At 38.0% G+C, this 21,854-nt stretch overlaps 1 protein-coding gene across 4 annotated transcripts in view; it reads right to left on the bottom strand.

Annotated features, from left to right (window-relative positions):
• Positions 1-21,854, bottom strand: part of LOC131028561 (OVARIAN TUMOR DOMAIN-containing deubiquitinating enzyme 3) — a 139,141-nt gene that overhangs the window by 63,594 nt on the left and 53,693 nt on the right. For all 4 annotated transcript variants that reach the window (XM_057958863.2, XM_057958864.2, XM_057958865.2 and 1 more), the window contains exon 4: positions 4,753-4,816. In XM_057958863.2, the coding sequence (XP_057814846.2) occupies positions 4,753-4,816 (64 nt within the window). The remainder of the gene's footprint in view (positions 1-4,752; positions 4,817-21,854) is intronic.

Raw genomic sequence — 21,854 nt, 5'->3', positions numbered from 1 at the left:
TTTGTGGTAGTGGATAGATTCTCGAAGATGGCTCATTTCATACCTTGTAAGAAGACATCAGATGCATTACATGTAGCAGACCTATTTTTCAAGGAAGTGGTGAGATTGCATGGATTACCTAAGAGCATAGTTTCAGACAGAGACACTAAGTTTGTTGGCTATTTTTGGAGAGCACTTTGTAAGAAGATGAAGACAGATTTGAAGTTTAGTTCTACTTTCCATCCACAGACTCATGGACAAACAGAAGTTGTTAACTGGAGTTTGGGAAACTTGTTGAGATGTATAGTGGGAGATAAAACCGGAAGTTGGGATTTGATCCTTGCACAAGCAGAGTTTGCCTACAACAATTCAGTGAATAGAAGTACCGGAAGAACACCTTTTCAGATTGTTACCGGAGTGCATCCTAGAGGTATATCAAAATTGAGAGACATTAGCAGTGAAGACCGGAGAAGTTTAGAAGCAGAAGACTTTGCAGATCACATAGCAGCATTGCATATTTAGGTTAAGCAGCATTTGGAAGACATGAACAACAGATATAAGAAGGCAGATGAGAAGAGGAGACATAAGGAATTTGAAGTTGGCGATGAAGTGATGGTATATCTAAGAAAAGAGAGATTCTTGATTGGAACTTATAACAAGTCACAGATGAAGAAGTTTGGACCTTGCAAGATTTTGAGGAAGTTCAGTTCTGGAAATGCATATGAAGTGGAGTTACCGAATAGTCTAAGTATTTCACCTATGTTTAACATTGCAGATCTTCATGAGTATCATGAACCAGAATTCAATGAGGACAGTGTTGCAGACTTGGAGAAACAATTGCCCCAGAAGGAACCGGATCAGATTGAAGACATTTTGGACAGTAAGATTGGGCGTAGTACCCAGAGCAGTCAGTATAAGGAGTATCTTGTGAAGTGGAAGGACAGACCAGTTGAAGATTCATCTTGGATTTCTCAGGCAGAGGTAGACCGCCTTGGTTTCCCTCTGACCCCAGCAAAGTGAGAGGCTCACTTTTTCAATAACCTCGGATGTCTAATGCAGGAGCATCCCCGGTTCGTAGCAATCTTGCATCAACCAAAAACATTTTCCTTTCTGTTTTCCTTTCTGTTTGCAGTTTCAGTTTTCCTTTCTGTGTGTCCTAGTTTTGGCTCACCAGATCCTGTGGAGTTGGATTCTACTTGAAGACTTTATCATCTTTCTTGCTTCCAGACCACATCGCATTTGGATCATTTTCCGGCAAGATATCGCTATCGGTTGTTTCTTGTTACCAGGTGGCAGTTCTTGTTACCGGTTGCCTGGACCTATTTTGGTGATCTACCGAAACCCCTTCCAAAGCTTGTGGAGCCTTGGGCATTGATTCCGATGTTCCCTGGCATGTGGCCGACCTTTTCTTGCTATCTTCGTTTCATCCTTTGGATTTTCTGGAGGAATCTCTTGGTGGAGGCCGACCTTGTTATTTTACACGTTAGGTCTTGTTCTTTGGGTTTTGATCCCTTTTGGGCCGACTGGATCTTTTGGATCAATATATATAATTGTAATTACGCATTCCAATGGAATCAGTCAAGGAATCAAGTAGCTAGACTATGCGTAGAAGATAGATCTCAAGATTCAAGGTCCCGGTTGTGACCTATTTTGCATGTTCTGCCAGGCCTGTGAGTCCGTATGTTGTACCCCGATTGTTACCAATTGGTTGTAATCGATTTTCATGCAATAAAACAATCTGTTCTGCATTGCCTCAATCATATCTTTGTGTTTCCGTTGTGTTTACTCTTGCTGACCGGTCTGGATTGATCTCTTTAAGGTCCCTCCTCATCGGTGACTGCTTCAAAAATAAACAAACTGAATTTAAACCTATATTTTACAAAGCATGTTCAACATATTCACACTACATAAGAAGTTTTTGATATAAATCTATCTACTGCAGAAAGTAAACTATCACAATTAAAAAGAGATTTACGATTTTCAATTAATTTTAGAAATTGAAAACCATAAATTGAACAAAGTACGAATTAGTGAGCAAACATAAAGATGTAAGCACAATTTATGAATCAAGTACAAAAGATTGTGTACAAAGCCACAATACGTCTTCCCATAACTTTAACAATACAAGACTTGTTAAAATTATTGAAAACACCCAACTACAATTGCAAGAACAATAATTGTGTGAGCAGCAAATTCTGCAATAAGCAGGTTTGATAAACACAATTGCAACACTAAGTGCAAAAGCACTTATTTATATTTTTTACAAGGAAATACATGATAATAAATAAAAGAATCTAATTGCTACTTCTATCCCAGAAATAGCTTTGCATGAATGCAAGCTTTATTATGCATTAATCCTAACCAATAAAAATAAATCTAAACATGCCATGTATCAGCTATATTGATAGTTGAATTTCTTACAAAATAAATAAAAAGTTTGACAATAATTTCATAAAAGGAAATCCAAAAATAGATTTGGCTTAAAAATAGGAATCTCTCAAATAGATCTTATTTAAAAAGCCAACTAAACTAAAAATAAAGATAGCTTAAAAAACTACCTATGAAATTTTCTACCAACTTTTAAGGAATTGATCTACCCTAACTTCCCTTGGTACTAATATTCAATATAGGTGCACAACTTGAGTTTGAAAAATAAACAAATCATTGAAAATCAATTTCTTGAAGTCTTCTAAGTCCTTCTCCACCTTATAGAAGTGAACCGCAATTGCACCATAATATATAGTTAGTCTAATTGCTAGTTCTCACCAAATTTTTCTCTTATCAACTATAGGAATTCCTCTTCAACTTCATCCATGTCATGGACAATTCCTTTGCCATTACTACATTTGCATGGATTTTGCACCACAAATCTCTCAAGCTGAGAAAATTTGTTCTTTCGCTCAATGAGAACAGATGAGCCTCATCTAAAATCCTCACAAGAATAAGTATTGAACCTTCCATGCAAACACCTTGTCATTTTTATCCTTATTCAATTTTATTGCCTCTACCTATTTCAATTTTCAGCAATCTTCTCATATGATGGGAGTGTTCCTATCATGCATTTTTCAATGTCCTCAATTCCCTAAACAACCTTTTTCACATTTGTTATCAATTGGTACAATTTCTCCAATACTTCGGTACCCTGATGACAATTTTTCTCAAGCCACTTCTCTAAATTCTTCCCATATATGACTGGTTGATCTAGTCATTTTTTCACATTGGGAGAATCTAGAACCTGGGATATGAACACTGTAGGCTCCAAAGTGGATCATAGAAGATAAGAAATGTATTCCCTGAGATACTTAAACCTCACCCTTCAAAGTTGGGTCGTTGCCTCTGCCTTTGATCACCCTACCCATTATGTTGCTTGTGATGACTTCCAACAAATTGACATCACTGTGCCAAGTACTTGGCCCCAAATCGGTCTTCACAATCTAAAAACCAGCATGCTCTACAACTTCAATAGACTTATCTTTAGGAGAAACAGCCATTTGAATAATCAAACTTCCCTTTGAATCTTGGTCATCCTAGATTTGTGCTTAGGTTTCTTCAAAAATGGTTCTCCTTGGAAATCAGATCAGGCAATACAATCAGAAAAAAATTGGACAGCAAGAAAAATCTAAAGATATGATTGGTTATAAAGTTATTTAGCTCTGAATATCAAGTACTATAGCATCCCTACTATGGGCAGGGACTAATAAGGTAAAAAAGAGACCGCCTTACCTTTGGTCCTAATAAGACAATAAAATGCTTCTGGAGGCCTAATAGGAACAATAAAGCACACCAAATGCCACAACCCAATAGCCATAGGATATAAAATCTAAAGGTTAAAAAACTAAGTGTTTGGGATGCCCTCCTATCCACAACGAGATTCAAGAGAATATTTAAGCCTCAGTTCAAAACGTACTTATGCAAGCCTCTCTCTAAGGGTTGCATCAATGTCATGCTACTATACTGATATGGATGAGGATTTATTATTTTCATACTCGGCCATAAGGATGATCGCTCTTCAAGACTACAAGAGAATGATCCATGTACCTGATGTACGATGCTAATAGTGAATTTTAGCCCATAATTCCAACTATTTTGCTTCTGTCCAAAGGATCCACATGGTGGTTGTTCCAAATGTCAATAAAACTATAAAAACACAATATTTGCTGAAGATTTTAGCAATCCAAGCATACCTCATTGTTAGGAAAACCCTGTAGTTAAGAAAACTTTGGCCAAATAGTGCCAATATGGTGACCCCTTGGCAAGTCCCAATGGTTCACCATTGTGATAAAAAATGCTAAATGGACCAATCAAGCTTGTTAGAGATGAAATCTTGTGAGCCACTACTCATGAAAGATGGCTTATGTAGATTGTCTCATTATTAACATTCATCTGATACCCAGAAAAAGATATTACAAATGATGCACTATGGAAATAGAATATTTATATAAAACAAAACTAACAGTAAAACATGATATCTTAGAAAATGAGATTCTCCTTCAAAATACTCATAGGATACCCAAAATATGTACCACACAATATTTTCTCTTGCTAACCCATGGAAGAGGGGGTCATTCCTTTGCCTCATGGACCATACCTTAGAGATCTTAAATATCAAATTACTTACAAAGCAAAAAAAATAAATAGATACGAGTTAGGCTATAGGATCCAAGTTCTGCCTATTGTCACTCATTACTCATTATGGACGTAAGGTCGCTCATAAAATCACCATTTAACAAGATAGAAATTTCTACCTTTTTTGTAAATAAGTTTACATTTTACCTGCATCCTCCACTTCTTCTCTTGGGCTTAAAGAATTCCCCTTGTTTGCAGCCATCCCCTTTACCTACAAGAGATCAACACAAAAGTAGTTGAAATCAGAGAACTAGAATACCCTGTGTTAGAGCATTTCTTTCTTCTTAATGTCAACAGTTCCTTTCTTATTAATAATATTTAGAACTGCACCAAATACCATGTCATTCATATGGCCGTCCAATTATTCAAATACTCAAAGATAATACAGATGCAAATACATAAAAGAATTCTCCAGACCCCAAGAGTCCATGTTATATTGCTGTCAAAACCTGGTAGCACATGACAAGGAAACAAATATGTGGCCATAATCAATATTTGACTCAAAATATTATATTTTGACTCTTGGTCATCCTAAATTAGATTTTGACTCTTGGTTTTTTCCATTAGGTTTCCACATGTATCTTGTGTTCTATTTCTGATACTTGGTAGTTAGATCTTGTGTGAATGATAATATACAATGAATATGTTTATGAGATAAGCTATATGCTTATGATTAGAGTTGAAAAAGTAAACGATTGTTAATATACTGATAGAAGCATGAGCAGGGTCTGACAGAGTTTTTTATTCTCTGCGTAATATTGTGAAGTTCTCTTAGTTTATCAAGCACAAGTTCCTCTGCAGTTTTCTTATCCATAATTACCAGATTAGAATTTTTTGCCTTACTGTTATTCTGATTTTTCTCCAAGTAGATATCAACTATTCCCTTCCTTTGTGTATTCACAGCCTTTTCATTACCCCCATCACACTCAGGAGGTGATCCCATGACAGTTAGGCTCTCTTTTCCATTACTGACTATAGATATAGCACCCTCATGATTAGTTGCCTTATCAACTCCTATAGAGCCAACACAAGCCATCCCATTAGGATCAGCCTTGGAGGGGGATAGAGTTTCCAATGTTTCCTTCAATTTGTAAGCTATAGATTTATCCCCATCTCCCTCAAAGGATGGTCCCATGGGGGCTGGATATATTTTCTTTCAGACGTATTCAGGGTTTCTTTCCCCTTATCATTAGGATTGTCAATTTTGTTATGAGCGTCAGCAACATGCCCATGGGTCTCACCTTCAAAGCAAGGTGGGGTTTCAGATTTATTAAAGGTTGCATGATTGGGGTGAGCAAAAGCTTTATTTTTGTTGGCCACAATTTTAAGGCAATCCCACTTGTGATGACCATTACTTTTACATAAAAATCATGAATTGAGGCCACCCAAGGCAATAATTTCACAATTATAAAACTGTTCTCCAATGGAAAATTCCAACATTTCAGGTATTTGAACTCCTTCATTGAAGGAGATCAGAACCCTAGCATCCATATGGGGAAGTGTAGCACGGGTATCTTCAGCTTGAAGTGTTTTCCCAATGAGTTTAAGCAATGATGGGATAAATTTCCATATTTGAATAGGAACATTTTTTATATTTATCCATCTTGGTGTAGTACAAAATGCAATCTCACTCTGTGAGACATCTAGAGCCCATGAAATGGCCTTAAAGAGGGATTTTCCCACATTAAAAAAAGATATTCTACGATTATTTGTTGCATATTATGATATTTAAGAATAATCACAAAGAGATCTCTCTGAATAATACAGCAGATATAAATAACCAATTTATTTACCCAGACAGTATTCATCCCATTGTTACAAGAATCTGCTGGAGTCACCAATTCCAATTGATTCCTGAGGCGAGGCAGCCTGGCAGAGTCCATGAGCCTCGAGACTCGATATTGCCAAGTCTATCGGAATCGACAATTCCAATAGATTCTTGAGCCCCAGAATCTGCCGTCCCAGCAGGAGTAAAAAGTCAAAAAAAAAAAATAATAATGACTTCAAGTGAAAAGTTAAACACTTGTATTTGTTTCCCCAACCCCTAAAAGGCATTCTTATTGTTTTCAAGCACATGGAGGAGAGAAGAAGAAGGCTTTGAGCAAAAATAGTTGCCATTGAAGAAAAAACCAGTAGGCTGATTAAAGACAAAATATTGATTGAAGATCATTTGGGTAGGGTAGCTTGCATTGACATATTTAGAGGATCTCAAGAAGGATTTGGAGAAGGCCACAACTAATTTGGAGCTGCATTTCTTCATTTTTGGAGCAAATTTGAAGAAATAAGTGAATATTTTTTTGTTGTTTTTTTTTTAATTTCAAAGTTTCAAACTTCCATTTTTTAGTACATTTTGTTTTGTTTTATTTCATTTTAGGTTAATGGGAAAAAAAGAAACCCTAGCTGTCAAATAATCAAACCCTAGCTATTTTTTCCCCTTAATTCTTTAGCAACAAACCCTAACTGTAAATGCTAATATTTTATCATTTACAATTTATTGCAGCTTACCATTCATTTATACATTGATCAAAAATTCAAAGTATAATCATTAAATGTCTAGTTCTACTCCAGTTAGAAAGGATCATACATGGAAACATGTCATCCTTGGTAAAAAAAAAAAAAGGTGAAATAACATGTATACATTGCAAAACAAAATACAATGGGGGAGGTATTCATTGGTTGAACTTTGAAGTATCATATTGCACAAATACCATTGCATGATGCTAAACCTTGCACACTAGTACCCATTGATGTTATATGTGAAGTACAAATGCAAATAGAGGCCTTTGAAGAGAAAAAAGAATTAAAACGGAAGCAAAGAGAAGAAATGGCAAACAATAGTGGGAGACATCTTCGGTTCCTTCATTTCCTAGATCCATGAATAGCGGCAATGGCAATGCGAGTGTGAGTCTTAGGTCTCAAAATCATAAAAATAAATCCCAACTAGATACATTTTTTGCTCCACACACGACTCCAAGTTCACAGCCATCACTTGAGAGCATGGGTTGGAATAAGGAGAAGCATGACATTGCAAAAAGTGCAATTGGAGATTTTTGGTTCTACTACGACATTCCATTCCATGCAGACAGGTAATCACTATTATTTTTGTTTTAAAATACATAATTTAATTTCTCTATTGGTTGATTTTTTTGTTTTTAAGACTTAAGAGTATGTGGCATGTCAGATTTTAATTTTTAAAGTTAATAACTTATTTTGTTTATATAATTTATTTCAGGTCTCGTTATTGGCAAAACATGATAGATGTCATTACTGTTTGTGGTGCGGGGTTCAAAGCCCCTAATAATGAGGAGATAAAAGGTTTTAATTTGTCTCACAAGGTGGTTGATGTCAAAGCTACAATTCATGAGCAGTGTGAGATATGGGCAAGGAAGGGTTGCACCATCATGACTAATGGTTGGACCGACAGAAAAAATGGAACACTATTGAACTTTCTTGTTTCTTCCTCAGGTAATTGAAGTTTGTAAAGTTCATTGATTTAGTGTTCAAGATTTTTTTTTTTTATTTTACTAAATCGCTGTTTTTTTTTCTTTCTTAGGTGGCACAGTGTTCTTGAAGTCAATTGATGCTTCAAGAAACACAAAAAATGCTAAGTTTCTTTTTGGGGCCTTGGAGGAAGTATTGGTGGAAGTGGGTGAGGAGAAAGTAGTACAGAAGTTGCAGATAATGCAGAAAATTATGTTGCTGCAGGTAGACTTCTTATGGAGAGGCACGCCACCTTGTTTTGGACCCCTCGTGTTGCTCACTACCTGGACCTCATAATGGATGATTTTAGCAAAATTCCCTAGATCAGAACATGTGTAGAGCATGCAAGAAATATTTGTAAATATATATATAATCATGCTTGGGTCCTCAACCTTATGAGGAATTTAACAAATAAGAAAGAGTTGGCTCATCCGGGAATCACCCACTTTGCAACCAATTTTATCACGTTGCAATCCTTTCTTCAGTCCAAGGCTGCTTTGAGATGCATTTTTGTGATTGAGGAGTGGTCTATTTCATCATATGCAAAGACCATTGCAACGACTGATGTGGTTGATCGAGTTTTCAATGAGCAATCTTTTTGGCAACTAACCAAGGGGATTGTGCAAGTAACTTTCCAATATATTTTTGTTCTTATTTCCATTTCGTTTGTTTATTTTTGTTCACACTTATTTATGATCATTGTTATAGATTTAACTTACAACTTAATGTTTCACAATTATTGCAGTTCACAGAGCCTCTAGTTGTCCTCCTACAAGTTCTCAATGGAGAGAAGCCAACAATGGGTTACATATATGAGGGTATGGAGAGGGCGAAGGAGGCCATTAGATCTATTTATTCAGAGGATGAGGTTAAGTATTGTCCCATATGGGAAATCATTGATCGACGATGGCACCATCAACTTCATAAGCCTATACACGCAACTACCTACTACCTTAATCTGGCATTCCGATTTCGTCGAGATTTTAAGGCCGATGAAGAGGTGTTGAGTGGGCTCTACACAGTTGTAGAGCGAATGTCGTCTGATCCATTAGTTGGAGCACACATAGTCCATGAGATAAAGATGTTAAGGAATGCACAAGGAGACCTCTTTGAACAAGACTTCTGCAAGCAAAATCGAACACCAATGCAGCCAAGTAATAAATTTTTCTATCTTTACCTTTTTATGTTAATTAACTCGAAGTTATAGAATAGAATTGATTTCTATTTTTTCTCATTTCAGATGCATGGTGGGAGATGTTTGGTGCTAAGGTGTCAAATCTACAAAGGATTGCAATTCGTATCTTGAGTCAGCCATGTAGTGCTTCAGGATGAGAGCGCAATTGGAGTATGTTTGAGCACATATGCTCCAAAAAGCGCAATAGGTTGTCAGGGCAAAGGTTGAATGATCTTGTGTATATTCATTACAACCTTCGCCTCTATCATAAACAAATATTGGGCACTGATGCATCTCTTACCACTTCAAGGGAGGTTGATCCACAGTCAGAGTGGATCATTGAGAGTGATGATCCTATCTTCAACGACGATGACTTTGCATGGGTTGATCAAGTTGATCGAGAGATAGAGGCGGTAGCCATGGCAAAGGAGGAGGTTAGAGCACGAGGAGACCCATTGGAGGAGGAGGAGGATGTGGATGTCAATGAACCTGAGCCTCAGACACAAGCAGATATCATGGTTGCATCATCATCCAAGACCTATCTTAGGCGCACATGTAGGAGGGTTGGGGTGCCAAGTGATATACGCTCCTCTGAGCAATACACTTTGGCAGCGTCTATGCAGCCATGTAAACCGCACACTCATACCGAGGGGGGGCTTAGATTTTTTTTTAACATCTCCTTTATGGACAGTGCAGTTTGCATGGCTGCATAGACATGGGCATAGACTTCTGGCTTTTATTTTGATATTTGTTTGGAACTTTTGGTGCCATGGATTTCATATTCCATGACTTTTGTAGACATTCCAATCTTTGACACTATTTATATATCTGATGTGTTATTTCCTTCAGCTAAAATTTGCATTTATACTTATGTGATCAATGCATACTTGCGTATGTGTTCAAAGTAGCTTATATTTCACGAGTATTGTGTATTTAATGTTTATTTATTAAAGGGTGCATGAAACAAGTTTTAAATTTGCCAAGTCTTTGTCGATTTTTTGCCGAGTCTAGGCACCGAATCCAAAATCATCTTGCCGAGTCTGAGGCTAGTCCAAGTCTTGTAACACTGATTCATCCAATTATCTAAAAACTTCCTAGTGAGAAGAGCATTACAGTCTAAGAAAGCAAAGAAGATTGCCACAATTTTAAGTTTGCTTTCCTCTTTTCTCAAAGCAAAAACCATTTTTTTGTTGGGATCAAGCCTCAAAACCCTAGGAAACAAAGGGTCCTGTTGTGACCTTTTCACACATCGCCCCATTGCCAACGGGGACCCCCCTCTTTTCCTACTTTCTGCGTTGTTAGGTTAGGGTTTTGGCTGCTTAGTGGGCAATTTTGTGTTTCCCATGCCCGAGTCTCGGAGTTTTGATCATGCCTAGTGCCATTTAGGGTTTTTGAAGTCATAGGATCAAGTTGTAAACATTGATATTTTAATGATCCTAAATTTTGTCTAAGTGTTAACCTTTTGAGCGTTAACGTGTTTTTAAACACGCGCATCAGTAATTTTAAAGTGCCAAGGTATTCCAAGACATTTTGGAGTTGTTTTCCCGATCCTAAGGTATTATTTAAATTTGATTTCGCACTTTGTCTCGATAATTTCCTAGCGTTTCGCTCAATTTTTTGGACAATTTGCCTAAGTCCGGTCTAATTTTGAAGTTTACAAGCGATTTTGAGTAGTTAAAATGTCAAATTCCTAAGGGAAATCCATATTCCAAGGGTTAGAAGGTCAAATTCCATGCTAGAGGTGCTTTTCCCCTCATATTTCAGACTACCCACCCTTTTCCCCCACTCAAAATCCACACTACACATGGGTTTCCCCTAAAATCCATACTGGCTATTATTTTCCACCACTATTTATCCATACCTGGATCGATTTTCCCCTGGAAGTGCTAAAATTTGGCTGTGTCAGGATTTTTCCAGACTGCCATCGATTTTCCACCAAGAGTGCGGACTGGAGTGCGAACTATAGTGCGAACAACGTTAAGGATGATTCCATGCCTAGGTCGATTTTCCACCAGGATGTTTTGTGACAAGTTAGTGCGGATTTTTGTGCAGACTCTCAGTCCAAACCCAAGTCGATTTTCCACTGAGAGCATTTTGATGAGTTTTGAGTCCGAATTCTCATCCAGACTGAGGTCGATTTTTCACCAGGGAGTGTTTTTTGCAAGTAAAGTGAATTTGGAGTATGGATTTTGTGTCCAGACTGCCATCGATTTTCCCCTAGAGTGTTTTGTATGCATTTTGATGAAAATTGAGCATGGATTTTTATCCAAGCTAGGATCGGTTTTCCCTTGTGGAAAAATTTTTGACATTTTAATGATTTTTTAATCCCAACTTAAGTCGATTTCCCCCTGGAGGCTCAATTTGGACTTAAATTGAAATATTTAATAAGTGAGCCTCATTTTTTATTGTTTTTAAATGGTGATTAATGATTATTTAAATTTTAAAAGCAAAATTAAATAACTTGCCATAAACATTTAATATTTTAAACCTTCTAGAAGCAAGTTAGTGTTTTACCAAACAAGTATTTAAGCAAGTGTTTTATCCCACATTGCTTGTGTGGTGAAAGTGAAAGGTAAAAGCAAGTATAAGAGAGGAGTTTTCCAGCAATATTTTATTATTAAATCTATCAGGTGTCTCCATGAAAGGCGATTTTTCTCCATAGTTGCCAATTTTGGAGCAAGTGTTGAAGTGAAGTGATTGATTGAAGACTTTTCTTGCTGCCATTTTTGTTCCATTGCCATTCCATTTTCCAGCTGGGCGCCATATTTGGTGGCTGCCATTATTGATTGAATGCCGCGATTTTTGGAAAATCGCGATTTTTGTGTTTGGGGTGTCTACCCCCCAACTTGGGTGATTTTCCTTGATGCTGCCATCCTCACTTTCAAACTTGATTTGCAGATCTGAGCTACATTGAAGACATTTTCAGAATTTTAAGAATGGCGCTATAGCTGGGAAATTTCGATTTGCATTTTAGAGAGCTTTGTGCCATTGTTTGGGGTGATTTTCTTCATGCTTGGTGGCTGCCATCATTCCCAACTCAACGATTTGTTTCAGATCTGAGGTTTGCTTCAGATTTGACCTCCATTGTTGGCTGCACAGTAATTTTCAGACTTCAATTTTCATTGCCCAGCCAATTCCAACTTAGGCGATTTGCATTTGGAGGTGTTTTGTGAAGTTTTTAGTGCATTTTCAGACCATTTTATTGCTGTTGCAAGTCTGAAAAGTTCATTGTAGGCAGCTGTCCTCAGAAATTTTCATTTCCAGCCACCTAACCACTTTGGCGATTTTGCTTGGAGCTGATTCCTTAGCTATTTTCTATCATTTTCAGGGATTTTTAACTACTTTGCAAGATGCTGGTGAGTCTGAAGTAATTAATTTTCAAACTTGTCCTCAGAAATTTTTTTTTTTTACCAGCCACACTTACATTCCTGGATATGATTGTTTTCATCATTCAAACTGATTTTTATAAAGTTTGTGCATATTTTTTAAGATTACAACATGTTTTAAAAGTCTGATTTTTCAAGTTGTCTTCAGATTTGTTGACCTCCATTTTTTACTACGGAAGGTGTCCTCAGACATACCTTTGTGTGAAAAAACAACCTTTCACACCTTTTCTTAGTCATCGCTGATCCGATATACTCCTTTGCATTTTAGTTTGCATAATTTCCAAGCATAAGGAGGTATTAATGAATTTTGTAGAGGGCTTCCATGCCCTAGCATTGTCACACTTTGAATATAATTGTCAAACTTTGAATATAATTGTCAAAATTTACAAAGTGTATGGATTATTCTCCTGACTTTATGTTCTAATTCGCTAAAATCTTTAGAAAGTCAGGAATGTTATCAAAAGCATTATTTATTTTCCTAAGTCTAACTTCAAACTTCGTACAGGTGCGATGTCGAAGTCTGGATATAAGGAAAGGAAAGAACTATTGAAGATGTTGGAGACTAGATTCTATCCAAAGTTCAAGATTTCATCCAGATGGAAGGAGATCACAGATACAAACATGCATTTCCTAGACTTCGACTAGATGCAACGGCGGATGTTCAAAGTCGAAGATCAAGTTCCTTCCCCAGCATATGCGAACATTATGAAGAGTGGTATTTTCCATGCCGCTGGATTTCCACAGTCCATACAGTGCAGTGAGCTTATTCTGGAGTGTGCACGATGTTATGATTCCCTCACACGAATGACCAAGACTCCTAAGGGCGTTGTCACTGCCTATCTTGTTGAGGATGCTATTGCCAAGGTGTTCGAAATTCCATGTGGAATGGACATGAAGGATGTGACCAAGGATGAATATATAGAAAGATACACGAAGAAGATGGGTGTATGCAAGAATTTGATAAACAAAGAGTGGATGATTGAGCCTAGGTCTCATCATTCCAAGGCTCCCAAGACACTCATGTGCATAGATTTCAAGGAGGATTATAGCGATTTGATATTCCTACTCAACAGAGTGATGGGGATGCCGCAGGGAGCAATATTCAATGGATGGATGTTCTATTTCATCCAGGCTTGTCTTAGAGGAACATTAGTAAATTGGTCTAAGATTATAAGTGACAATCTGGACTTTCAGCTGAGGAATGTAGAGCGGTCCAAGTCATTTGCCATGACTTCTTACCTAGTATACCTGCTTGCACTGTTTGTTTCATACAGAGGATTAATATGCAAAGGTGAAGTCGAGAATGGGCAAGGACAATTCAGGAGTCATGAATGTTACCCCTAGCTAAGCATGTATAGAATTGAAGACTATAAGAGAGTGAATGATGCATTCACTATGTACATCACACGGATGTTGCAAGGCGGAATCCACAGAAGATTGTCCAAGGAGGCAATAGAGCTAATTGAGAAATATGGATCATGGTATATTCAGTTTCCCACTTTCACGTACCTTAGGATTCATGGGTTTCAATCTGAACCCTACAAACTTCCTAGGTATCCAACCGACAGAATGATCTTGTTGGAAGTGGTGAAACAACTTCTAGAGTTCGATGTCATTCAAAGAGAGAAGCATAGGACAGGCATGACATTCCCTATTTCAGTTGGGAAGACGTCAGAGGTTTGTTAGTTTGTCATAGCCACCAACGCTACAAGTGAGGAGCTTGCATTCTATCGATTTGCTACATATAAGAAAAGAGAAAGATTTGATCCAGACAAGAAAGTAGGAAGGATCAGGGGAAAGAAGTTCATTCACAAAGTTGACATAGAAGATAATTGGGCCAACCTGATGGACGAGCAAGCAGTCAAGAGAAGAATGTGGTCCAGAATGTCAGTGGATTTCATGAGAAAGTGTGGACTTTTCCACATTCTTGATCAAGTATTAGATGACAGAGATCATACACATCCACAGTATGAGAGTGAAACGAAGAAGGCAATCTTATTGCCAAATTGGTCAGAGTCAGAAGAGATTGACCTGAGTGTATTGATGAGAGAGGTCTTGAGTTTCTCCCGTACATGGGTAGATATACAGATGAATAAGTTAGTTGATATGGGTGTTCCCTTCACTTATGAAAGGATGAAGCCGGAAGAGTCTCCTTCCGAGGATGATCAGAGGACTATCAGTGATGGCAGGATTCATGCAGACGAAGAGAGTCAAGCTCTCAAGAGAAGGAAGAACGTGACAGAAGAAGTCAAGGCCATGTTGTGCGAATCGCACACCCATCCCCGTCTTGGACAGGGACCCCCAGTTTGTGCCTTTCTGTCCTGATCCTGAAATTTGGCTAAGTCTGGAATTCCTTGATCCTGAAATTTGGCTAACTCTGAAAACTGAGGAAACCTCCAAAAACTAGAATTTGCAATATAACTCCTGGAGGTCTGAAACCACTCTCAAACATCCTGAAAGTATATATGGAATATAACTTAAAGTATAAGAAAGGAGAAAGACATATGGAAATGTCACTTATACTTAAATGTTATATTCCATATGCTCAATTTCGGACCCAGAAGCCAAATGTTGAAAAGGTTAAAAGTGTTTCAAGGTCCGAAATTCACCTTTAAAACATCATTTTCGGACCCTGGGGCCGAAATTTCTAAATATGACGAAATCGCAAAAAGTGTTTCAAGGTCCGAAAAACACTTTAAGTGTCCATTTTCGGACCCTAGGGGCGAAATGTTAAAAACGCGATTTTGCAAAAGTGTTCCAAGTTCCGAAATTCGCCTTAGACCCATTTTCGGACCCTAGCTCCAAAATGAAAGGTAAAAGGAAATCGCGAAATGTTTAAAACACGCCCCAGGTCCGAAGTTTAAAACGCAAAACGCCTCCACCCCCCGAAATCGCTTAAAACCTTATTTTCGGACGCCAAGTCCGAGGTTTTTCAAAAGGGCGAAATGTTTTTTAAAAAAAAAAAAAGGAGGACGCACTAGGTCCGAAAGTCCGAAAAGGCACTCAGGTCTATTTTCGGACCCCCGAAGAAAAGTTTAAAGTGCGAAATCTTTTAAAAGCGCCTCCAGTTCCGAAAGCGCGAAAGTCCATTTTTGGACCCCTGGGGAAGGTAAAACGTGAAGTCTCATTTTCGGACCCTAGGGACAAAATGTTTTAAAATCGCAATTTTTGCGAAATATATGTAAGCTCCGAATTTGCAAAGAGCGCCAAAAGGTCCGAAGTTTTTGCAAATTTCAAAAGGTGCCCTCCATTCTCCAAAATTTACCAGAAAGCATGAGAGTTAGAGTTTTAGAATCTGCAGAAGCTCTTCAAACCTCCAGAATCGCGCCATAAACCCATTTAAAACGTCCAAAACTCCAAAGGTAAAATACGCAGAAGTAAAAGACCAAGGATCAGATTTCACAATCGAAGAGAAAGAGAAGCATTTTCAAGATACATCTCACAAAGAGCTTCTCAAGCCAGACGTCGTAATTAAATTCAATGTTTGTTAAAATTAAATTATTTAATTTTTCAAATTGATTTAATTAAATGAAATTGGTTGATTGATCGCAGGACGTCATCGAAGAACCAGGAGGAAAAACCTAAAACGCAAATCAAGGAAGGATCGCAATCCAAAGCCAGGCGCTAAAGATTGGAAAAGAGAGGATGCAGGAGCGCAAGAGCAACCGAGCATTGGGAACCGTGCCGTTGAACAAAGATGAAGTCCACCGGCGAAATTGGAGGCAAAAGGCAAAAGAACACTCTGAATGCTGCAAGTTTATGCATTCTCAAAAAGAGACACAGATGGATTTAATTCTAGGAATTCAATTCCTAAAAGGCTGAAATTGCTTTATTGTAAACTGCCTATGGGTCCCGTGCAAGATATTTTTGTGGATAACTATTCCCAACCACCAAGAAAATTGGATAGGCTTGAATTAAAGCCAAATAGTGGCAGGTAGTTGAGATAGTTGCTGGTTGGATAACTGAGAATTAATTCGGCATGGGTCAAGGCTGTCAGCTTCTGGAAGGCAGATCAGGACCCTTGGATGCAGTCCATCCTGGCCTCTGATTCAAAATTGTAATATCTATAAAAGGCAAAGGCCTTTCTTCTGTAAAGGGTTAGATTGTTAGATTGTTAGAGATTGAGAGATTGTTAGAAAGGGTTAGAAATTGCTAGATAGTTAGATTTTAGAGTTAGAATAGGTTAGATCTTAGCAGTAGCATAGAGATGCTGCAGAAATTGTTGTAATAGGCAGATGAGATCAATATATAAACATTGATTTGGTGTTTATTGTCTTGTTTTCATCCTGTTCGCATGGTTTCTTTCAGCATTTTAGATAGATCTTTATGTTTTGGGTGTGCAGGTATTTGATAGATTCGGGCTCATACCACTGAGGATATGTTGATTGTGTATCCCTTTGTGTGGTTAACCTGAGCCTTCGATTGTGCTTAGTTCAATTGCAGGTGTCCGTCTAAGCTACGCCAAAATTGGGTGCTTAGCCGTGCGTCTCCAATCTGAAAATCTTCCAAGTTCCTTTGAAGATTGCACCGTTCCTGCAAGGTTGTGAGCCATTCTGGCCAAGCAGGAATTGGTTATGTTGAATCTGTCTACCCGCATACCCGTGTTGTTAGTTTTCGATCTCCTAAACCTTTCCTCTTGCTCTTTATTGCGTAATTCGAGAATCACAGCAGACTAGCTTGTTGCAAATCGTAAGTCCCCTTGTGTTTCCAGCATAAACACATCAAGCCACTGAGAGATCCCGCAGTCAAGACCTGACAAAAGAAACCTTGAGGTAGTCTCCTTTGATCAAACTTAGAAAACAGCATTAGAGACTTCCTTATCTCAAGAGAGAGTAGGATAATCAGTCGGCTATTCTATTCTGCGTTGGCCGTATGGAGTTTGCAGCAATGCGATTTCATCCACGTCAACAGGCCAGAGGGAAGAAGATTGAGGAGGTGAAGAAAAAACAGAAGACTATCATTCCTCCACCTATCATTCCTTCACCACCTCTCAGTGTCTCATCAATCGAAGTGATTGAAGTAACAGAGCAGAACAAGGAGACCCAGCAGTGTTCCAACACAGTGATACTACCAGAGAATACTCTGGAGTTCCATGCCACAGCGACATCTCCACCTCCAAATGAGAATGATTATCAACCAGGATCCCCTACTGTCCTTTTGGAAGTTAGTTTGGGAAATGAGATATATGATTTGACCAGGAATAATCCTGATGATGATGATGATGTTATCTCGGCATTGAGAGGACTTGGTCGAGAAATATGTCTCAATGATGGTATGGAGATGGCTGCTATTCTTAAATGGCATATGAGAAGTATGGAGAAAATTAAACAAATGATAGACGTACAGCCTATTGACAACATTGATGACTACCTAGCTAGGAGTGCTAAGGAGAAGGAGCCCAAGAGAGCGGAGATTTTGTCACACATAGCTAGAGATGAGACAGGAATGCGGATTGCATAGATTGTTGTTCCTATTGTAGGCGTGACAGCGGACATTGCTACTCCTATGGATTTCCAGATCACTTCAGTTGCCCTTGGTCGTACATCCAGAAAGCAAGAATTTCAAAAGGTTGGTGAAAACCTCAAGGCAATCGATGCAAGGTTAGACAAAGAGATTGCGGAGAAAGAAAAGTACAGAGAAGAAAATATCTGACTTAGAGAGTATACTGCAAGGATAAGGCGTGAAAATCCCACCCTTATTTCCCCTATTGCAGTTGACCATGGAATACATTCACGCTATGAGGCAGCGAGAGGTACACTCTTGGAGGTGGAGAAGTGGATTGAGAATACAAGAAAGCAGGCAGATGACTTTCTTACTCAGTTTGTCCATGCATATGATAGGACAACAGGGCTTGCATTCAAAATCCAGTATTTGAAGGGAGTTTGGGAAGAATTTCGGCCTATTCAAGAGAAGACTATTCCACACCTCCAATCTTTGAAGAAGGTTCCTAATTCCACCTTGGTCAGCGAGAGCATTGTGCACAGTGGAGACAGATACGATTTCCATGGTTGGTATTGTTCATTAGCCGTGAAGAAATCAACTTATGAGAACGCCCAGTCGAGTTGTATGGAGATGGAAGGATTGATTCACGACATTCAGATGAAGATCCTTGCCTTGATTGAGGAATTATTGGGTGTTGGTGTTAGTGATGCTAGTGGTTTACACTTAGCCGAATTAAGAGACAAGATGAAATTTATGTATTTTTGTCAGTTGGACTCTTTGAAGAGGAGTCAGATAGATGACTTGGTCTCTTTGTTGATTCATGTTCATAGTTCGCAGAAGCTCATGCCAGAATGGGAGAACACTTTGGATGCTTGCTCGGATTCATTGGACATGATTGATTTACAACAGGATACCTTGCCTAGCATTTCCATGGAGGAATTAGATTCAGTATTGGCTAGATTCTTGGAGTATGCTAGGAGAGAGTGAGATGCAAGGAGGAATCTTCTACAAGATTCCTAATTTGATGACTAGGTATCTTTTTATTGGGCCATATGTAGGTGGCGTCATTTTTTATGTAAACCCTAATTAGGGCAATTCTAGTGTTTTGTTGGCATGATCTCCGTCGTTGATCTTGGATCAATCTGGGCTATCCATTTTGTAAGAGACTATATATGCCTCTGTCTCTCATTTGTAAGATAGTTTTTGTAGAATTGTTAGTATATACTGGAGCTATTTGAATCATAATCATTTTTCAATTGTTGGTGATTTTGCTCTTCAAGTGTTGTATTTGCATTCATGGTTCTCAATTCCTCCAAGTTAGATAGAATTTTATATTAGAATTTATTTTCATGTATGTTAGATTGAGTGGAAGATTTGTTGAATTCATTTGTGTGGAATTCTTAATCCATACCACTAGCGTCTTGCCGCTAGTAAGTGCGCCTTGTGTGGTCAACTGGAAATTTTAAGTAAGCTTAACTTCAACTATTACGCGTCCCTTGACAAGCATCAACTTGGATGGTGTCAACGTTTGATGGTGATAGTCTGAAAATCTTTAAGTATACCTTAGACGATTGCACTAAGCTTGTGTCAATACCTGATTGTGAGACCTTCCCTGGTTTGATTCCACTAAATCCATTCATCCTTTCCTAAATTCCTAGGCTTAGAATAGATTTCTTGAACCCTATTCCTTTTGCCCTTTTTTTTAGTAAGTAGTAATCCAAAGCCATATTGATAAATCTTAAGTTGTCAGCACACCTACTCTGCATCATTCATGATAATCCAAACATTTGTGTAAGTCCCCAAGTGAACACATCAATTCACATCGACCATTGAGTTACCCACTCGTCAAGACCTGACATGTAGAAACCTTGCAATCATTTTAGTTGATCTCATTCTTAGCATCTAAGGTGATTTTGTTCAAGAGAGGGTAAATTACCTTGGTATTTTATTCTGAAATGTTATGTGCATAAAAAACACATCAACAAGTCTTTACCTTCTTTGATTTGGACGTTGTTGCCATCTCCATGACCTGTGAGGGGCTCTGCAGTGTCTCTTCCTCTTCCCACATTAAATGTTTTCTTTTCTTCAAGACTTTCAACATAGTTACTTGCTTCTACCTCTTTAGGGTTTGTGGCTGTGGTGGCTCACCCCAATCTGGCAATCTGATATTTTTTTTCTGATTTTTCTGTTTAGGCTGCTTTTTTATCTGATTTTTTGTTTTTTTTATGTTTTGTTGAATTTTTTGAGTTTTTGTAATTTCTGATTGTTTGGGGGTTTTTGCTTGTATTTGCAAATTGATAAAAAAAAAAAAGAAATAATTGCTGGAAATGATAGAACAGCAAGTACAAGTAATCAATGAGGATAATTTTCACTTTATTGAAGTTAAATGGACAATTACATATCCAATCCAATCATGTGTAGGTCTATTTTGACTGGTACATGACAGGATTGGACTAATATGGTGTTCCAGGGGTCTGATCTGCCCTCTATGGTTCCTGATCTGAATTTTCTCAGTTCTGATTTGCACCTGTCAAACCTGTTTTGAACCTAATCTGCTGAATGTTGCCTGGAAACCCTACGACCCAGCTTGTATTGATGCTCCTTGCTGCAATAAGGGGGTACGGCTGCTTATGGGTCAGCTATGGGAAGCTGGAAATGGAGCAACAACACAGATCTGCTAATTTCTTCCGAAAACTTGCTCTCCAGCACTGCTGATCTCCGATTTTTTCTTCTCAAACAGCCTGTAGATGCACCCTCCTTGTGCCTTTGTTGATGAAAACCTGTGAGAAAACCCTTAGGTGATAGTTGCACACGTGTAGGTAATTAATCCTCTGAGAGATTTTGTACCCAAAAAACTGATCACTGCTGAAACTGTTGGTTGAAAATTTTGTACACTTGGGGAAATATACGAAGTTGTGGTTTCAACCACAGTGTGTGAGTAAAACTCTCCTAATTAAGGGAAGGTTCCCCCTATCTATCTACAACTTAAAATTAAAATAGGATGGGACAGCACTCTTTCTGCTTCTTTCAAGAAAGGCAATATCCTTTTCTCTTCATAGAAAAGAGATAGCAATTTAATATAAAACAAATAACAACTTGTGAAATGAAATGAGAGAAAGGAAATAAAGTTTTCTGAAAGCTCAAAGACCTTCGTCACTTCCTTCGGACGGGATAGCAATATCAAGCTCAAAGTCTTGAATATGTGAAATCCTATCTACCCTTTTCTATACTAACGATATCAAGAACAAATTATAACAGCTCAAAGACTGAAATATCTTATCCTTTTCTACGTAAAACAATAAGAACTAGTACAAGCTCAAAGACTCACAGCTATTTCTTACAAAATCTGCTTCTAAACTCTCTTAAGAACAAGTGCAAGCACAAAGTCTTACACCTCCTCTCAAAAGTATATTTATTCTAATTTATAATAACCTCCAATACTTGCAGCACAAAGACTGCAAATCAAATTCGATTAAGCTCTTAAAGAAACACTTGCAAGAAAGATAATATAGAACACAAGCTCAAGAATGTAGCACAAAGACTCACAGCTTGAGCAATTTTCTTCTATTTCTTTCAATTATTGAATTCACACATGAAAGATCAAAGACTTCTTTGTTGTAAATTTGGTAGAGTTTTTGCTTGCTTTCTAAAAGATAAAGATTACAATAGACCCATCAAGTATTTATAGAAGAGGAGTCTTGAGAAAAAGGTGGGAGGATCCTAACTAACTTGAGAGATTCTCTCAACCACCAAGACTTATTCAATAA

The sequence above is a fragment of the Cryptomeria japonica genome, chromosome 8 (assembly GCF_030272615.1).
Source record: "Cryptomeria japonica chromosome 8, Sugi_1.0, whole genome shotgun sequence".
Taxonomy (NCBI): Eukaryota; Viridiplantae; Streptophyta; class Pinopsida; order Cupressales; family Cupressaceae; genus Cryptomeria; species Cryptomeria japonica.
This window is presented reverse-complemented; position numbering and strand designations above follow the sequence as displayed.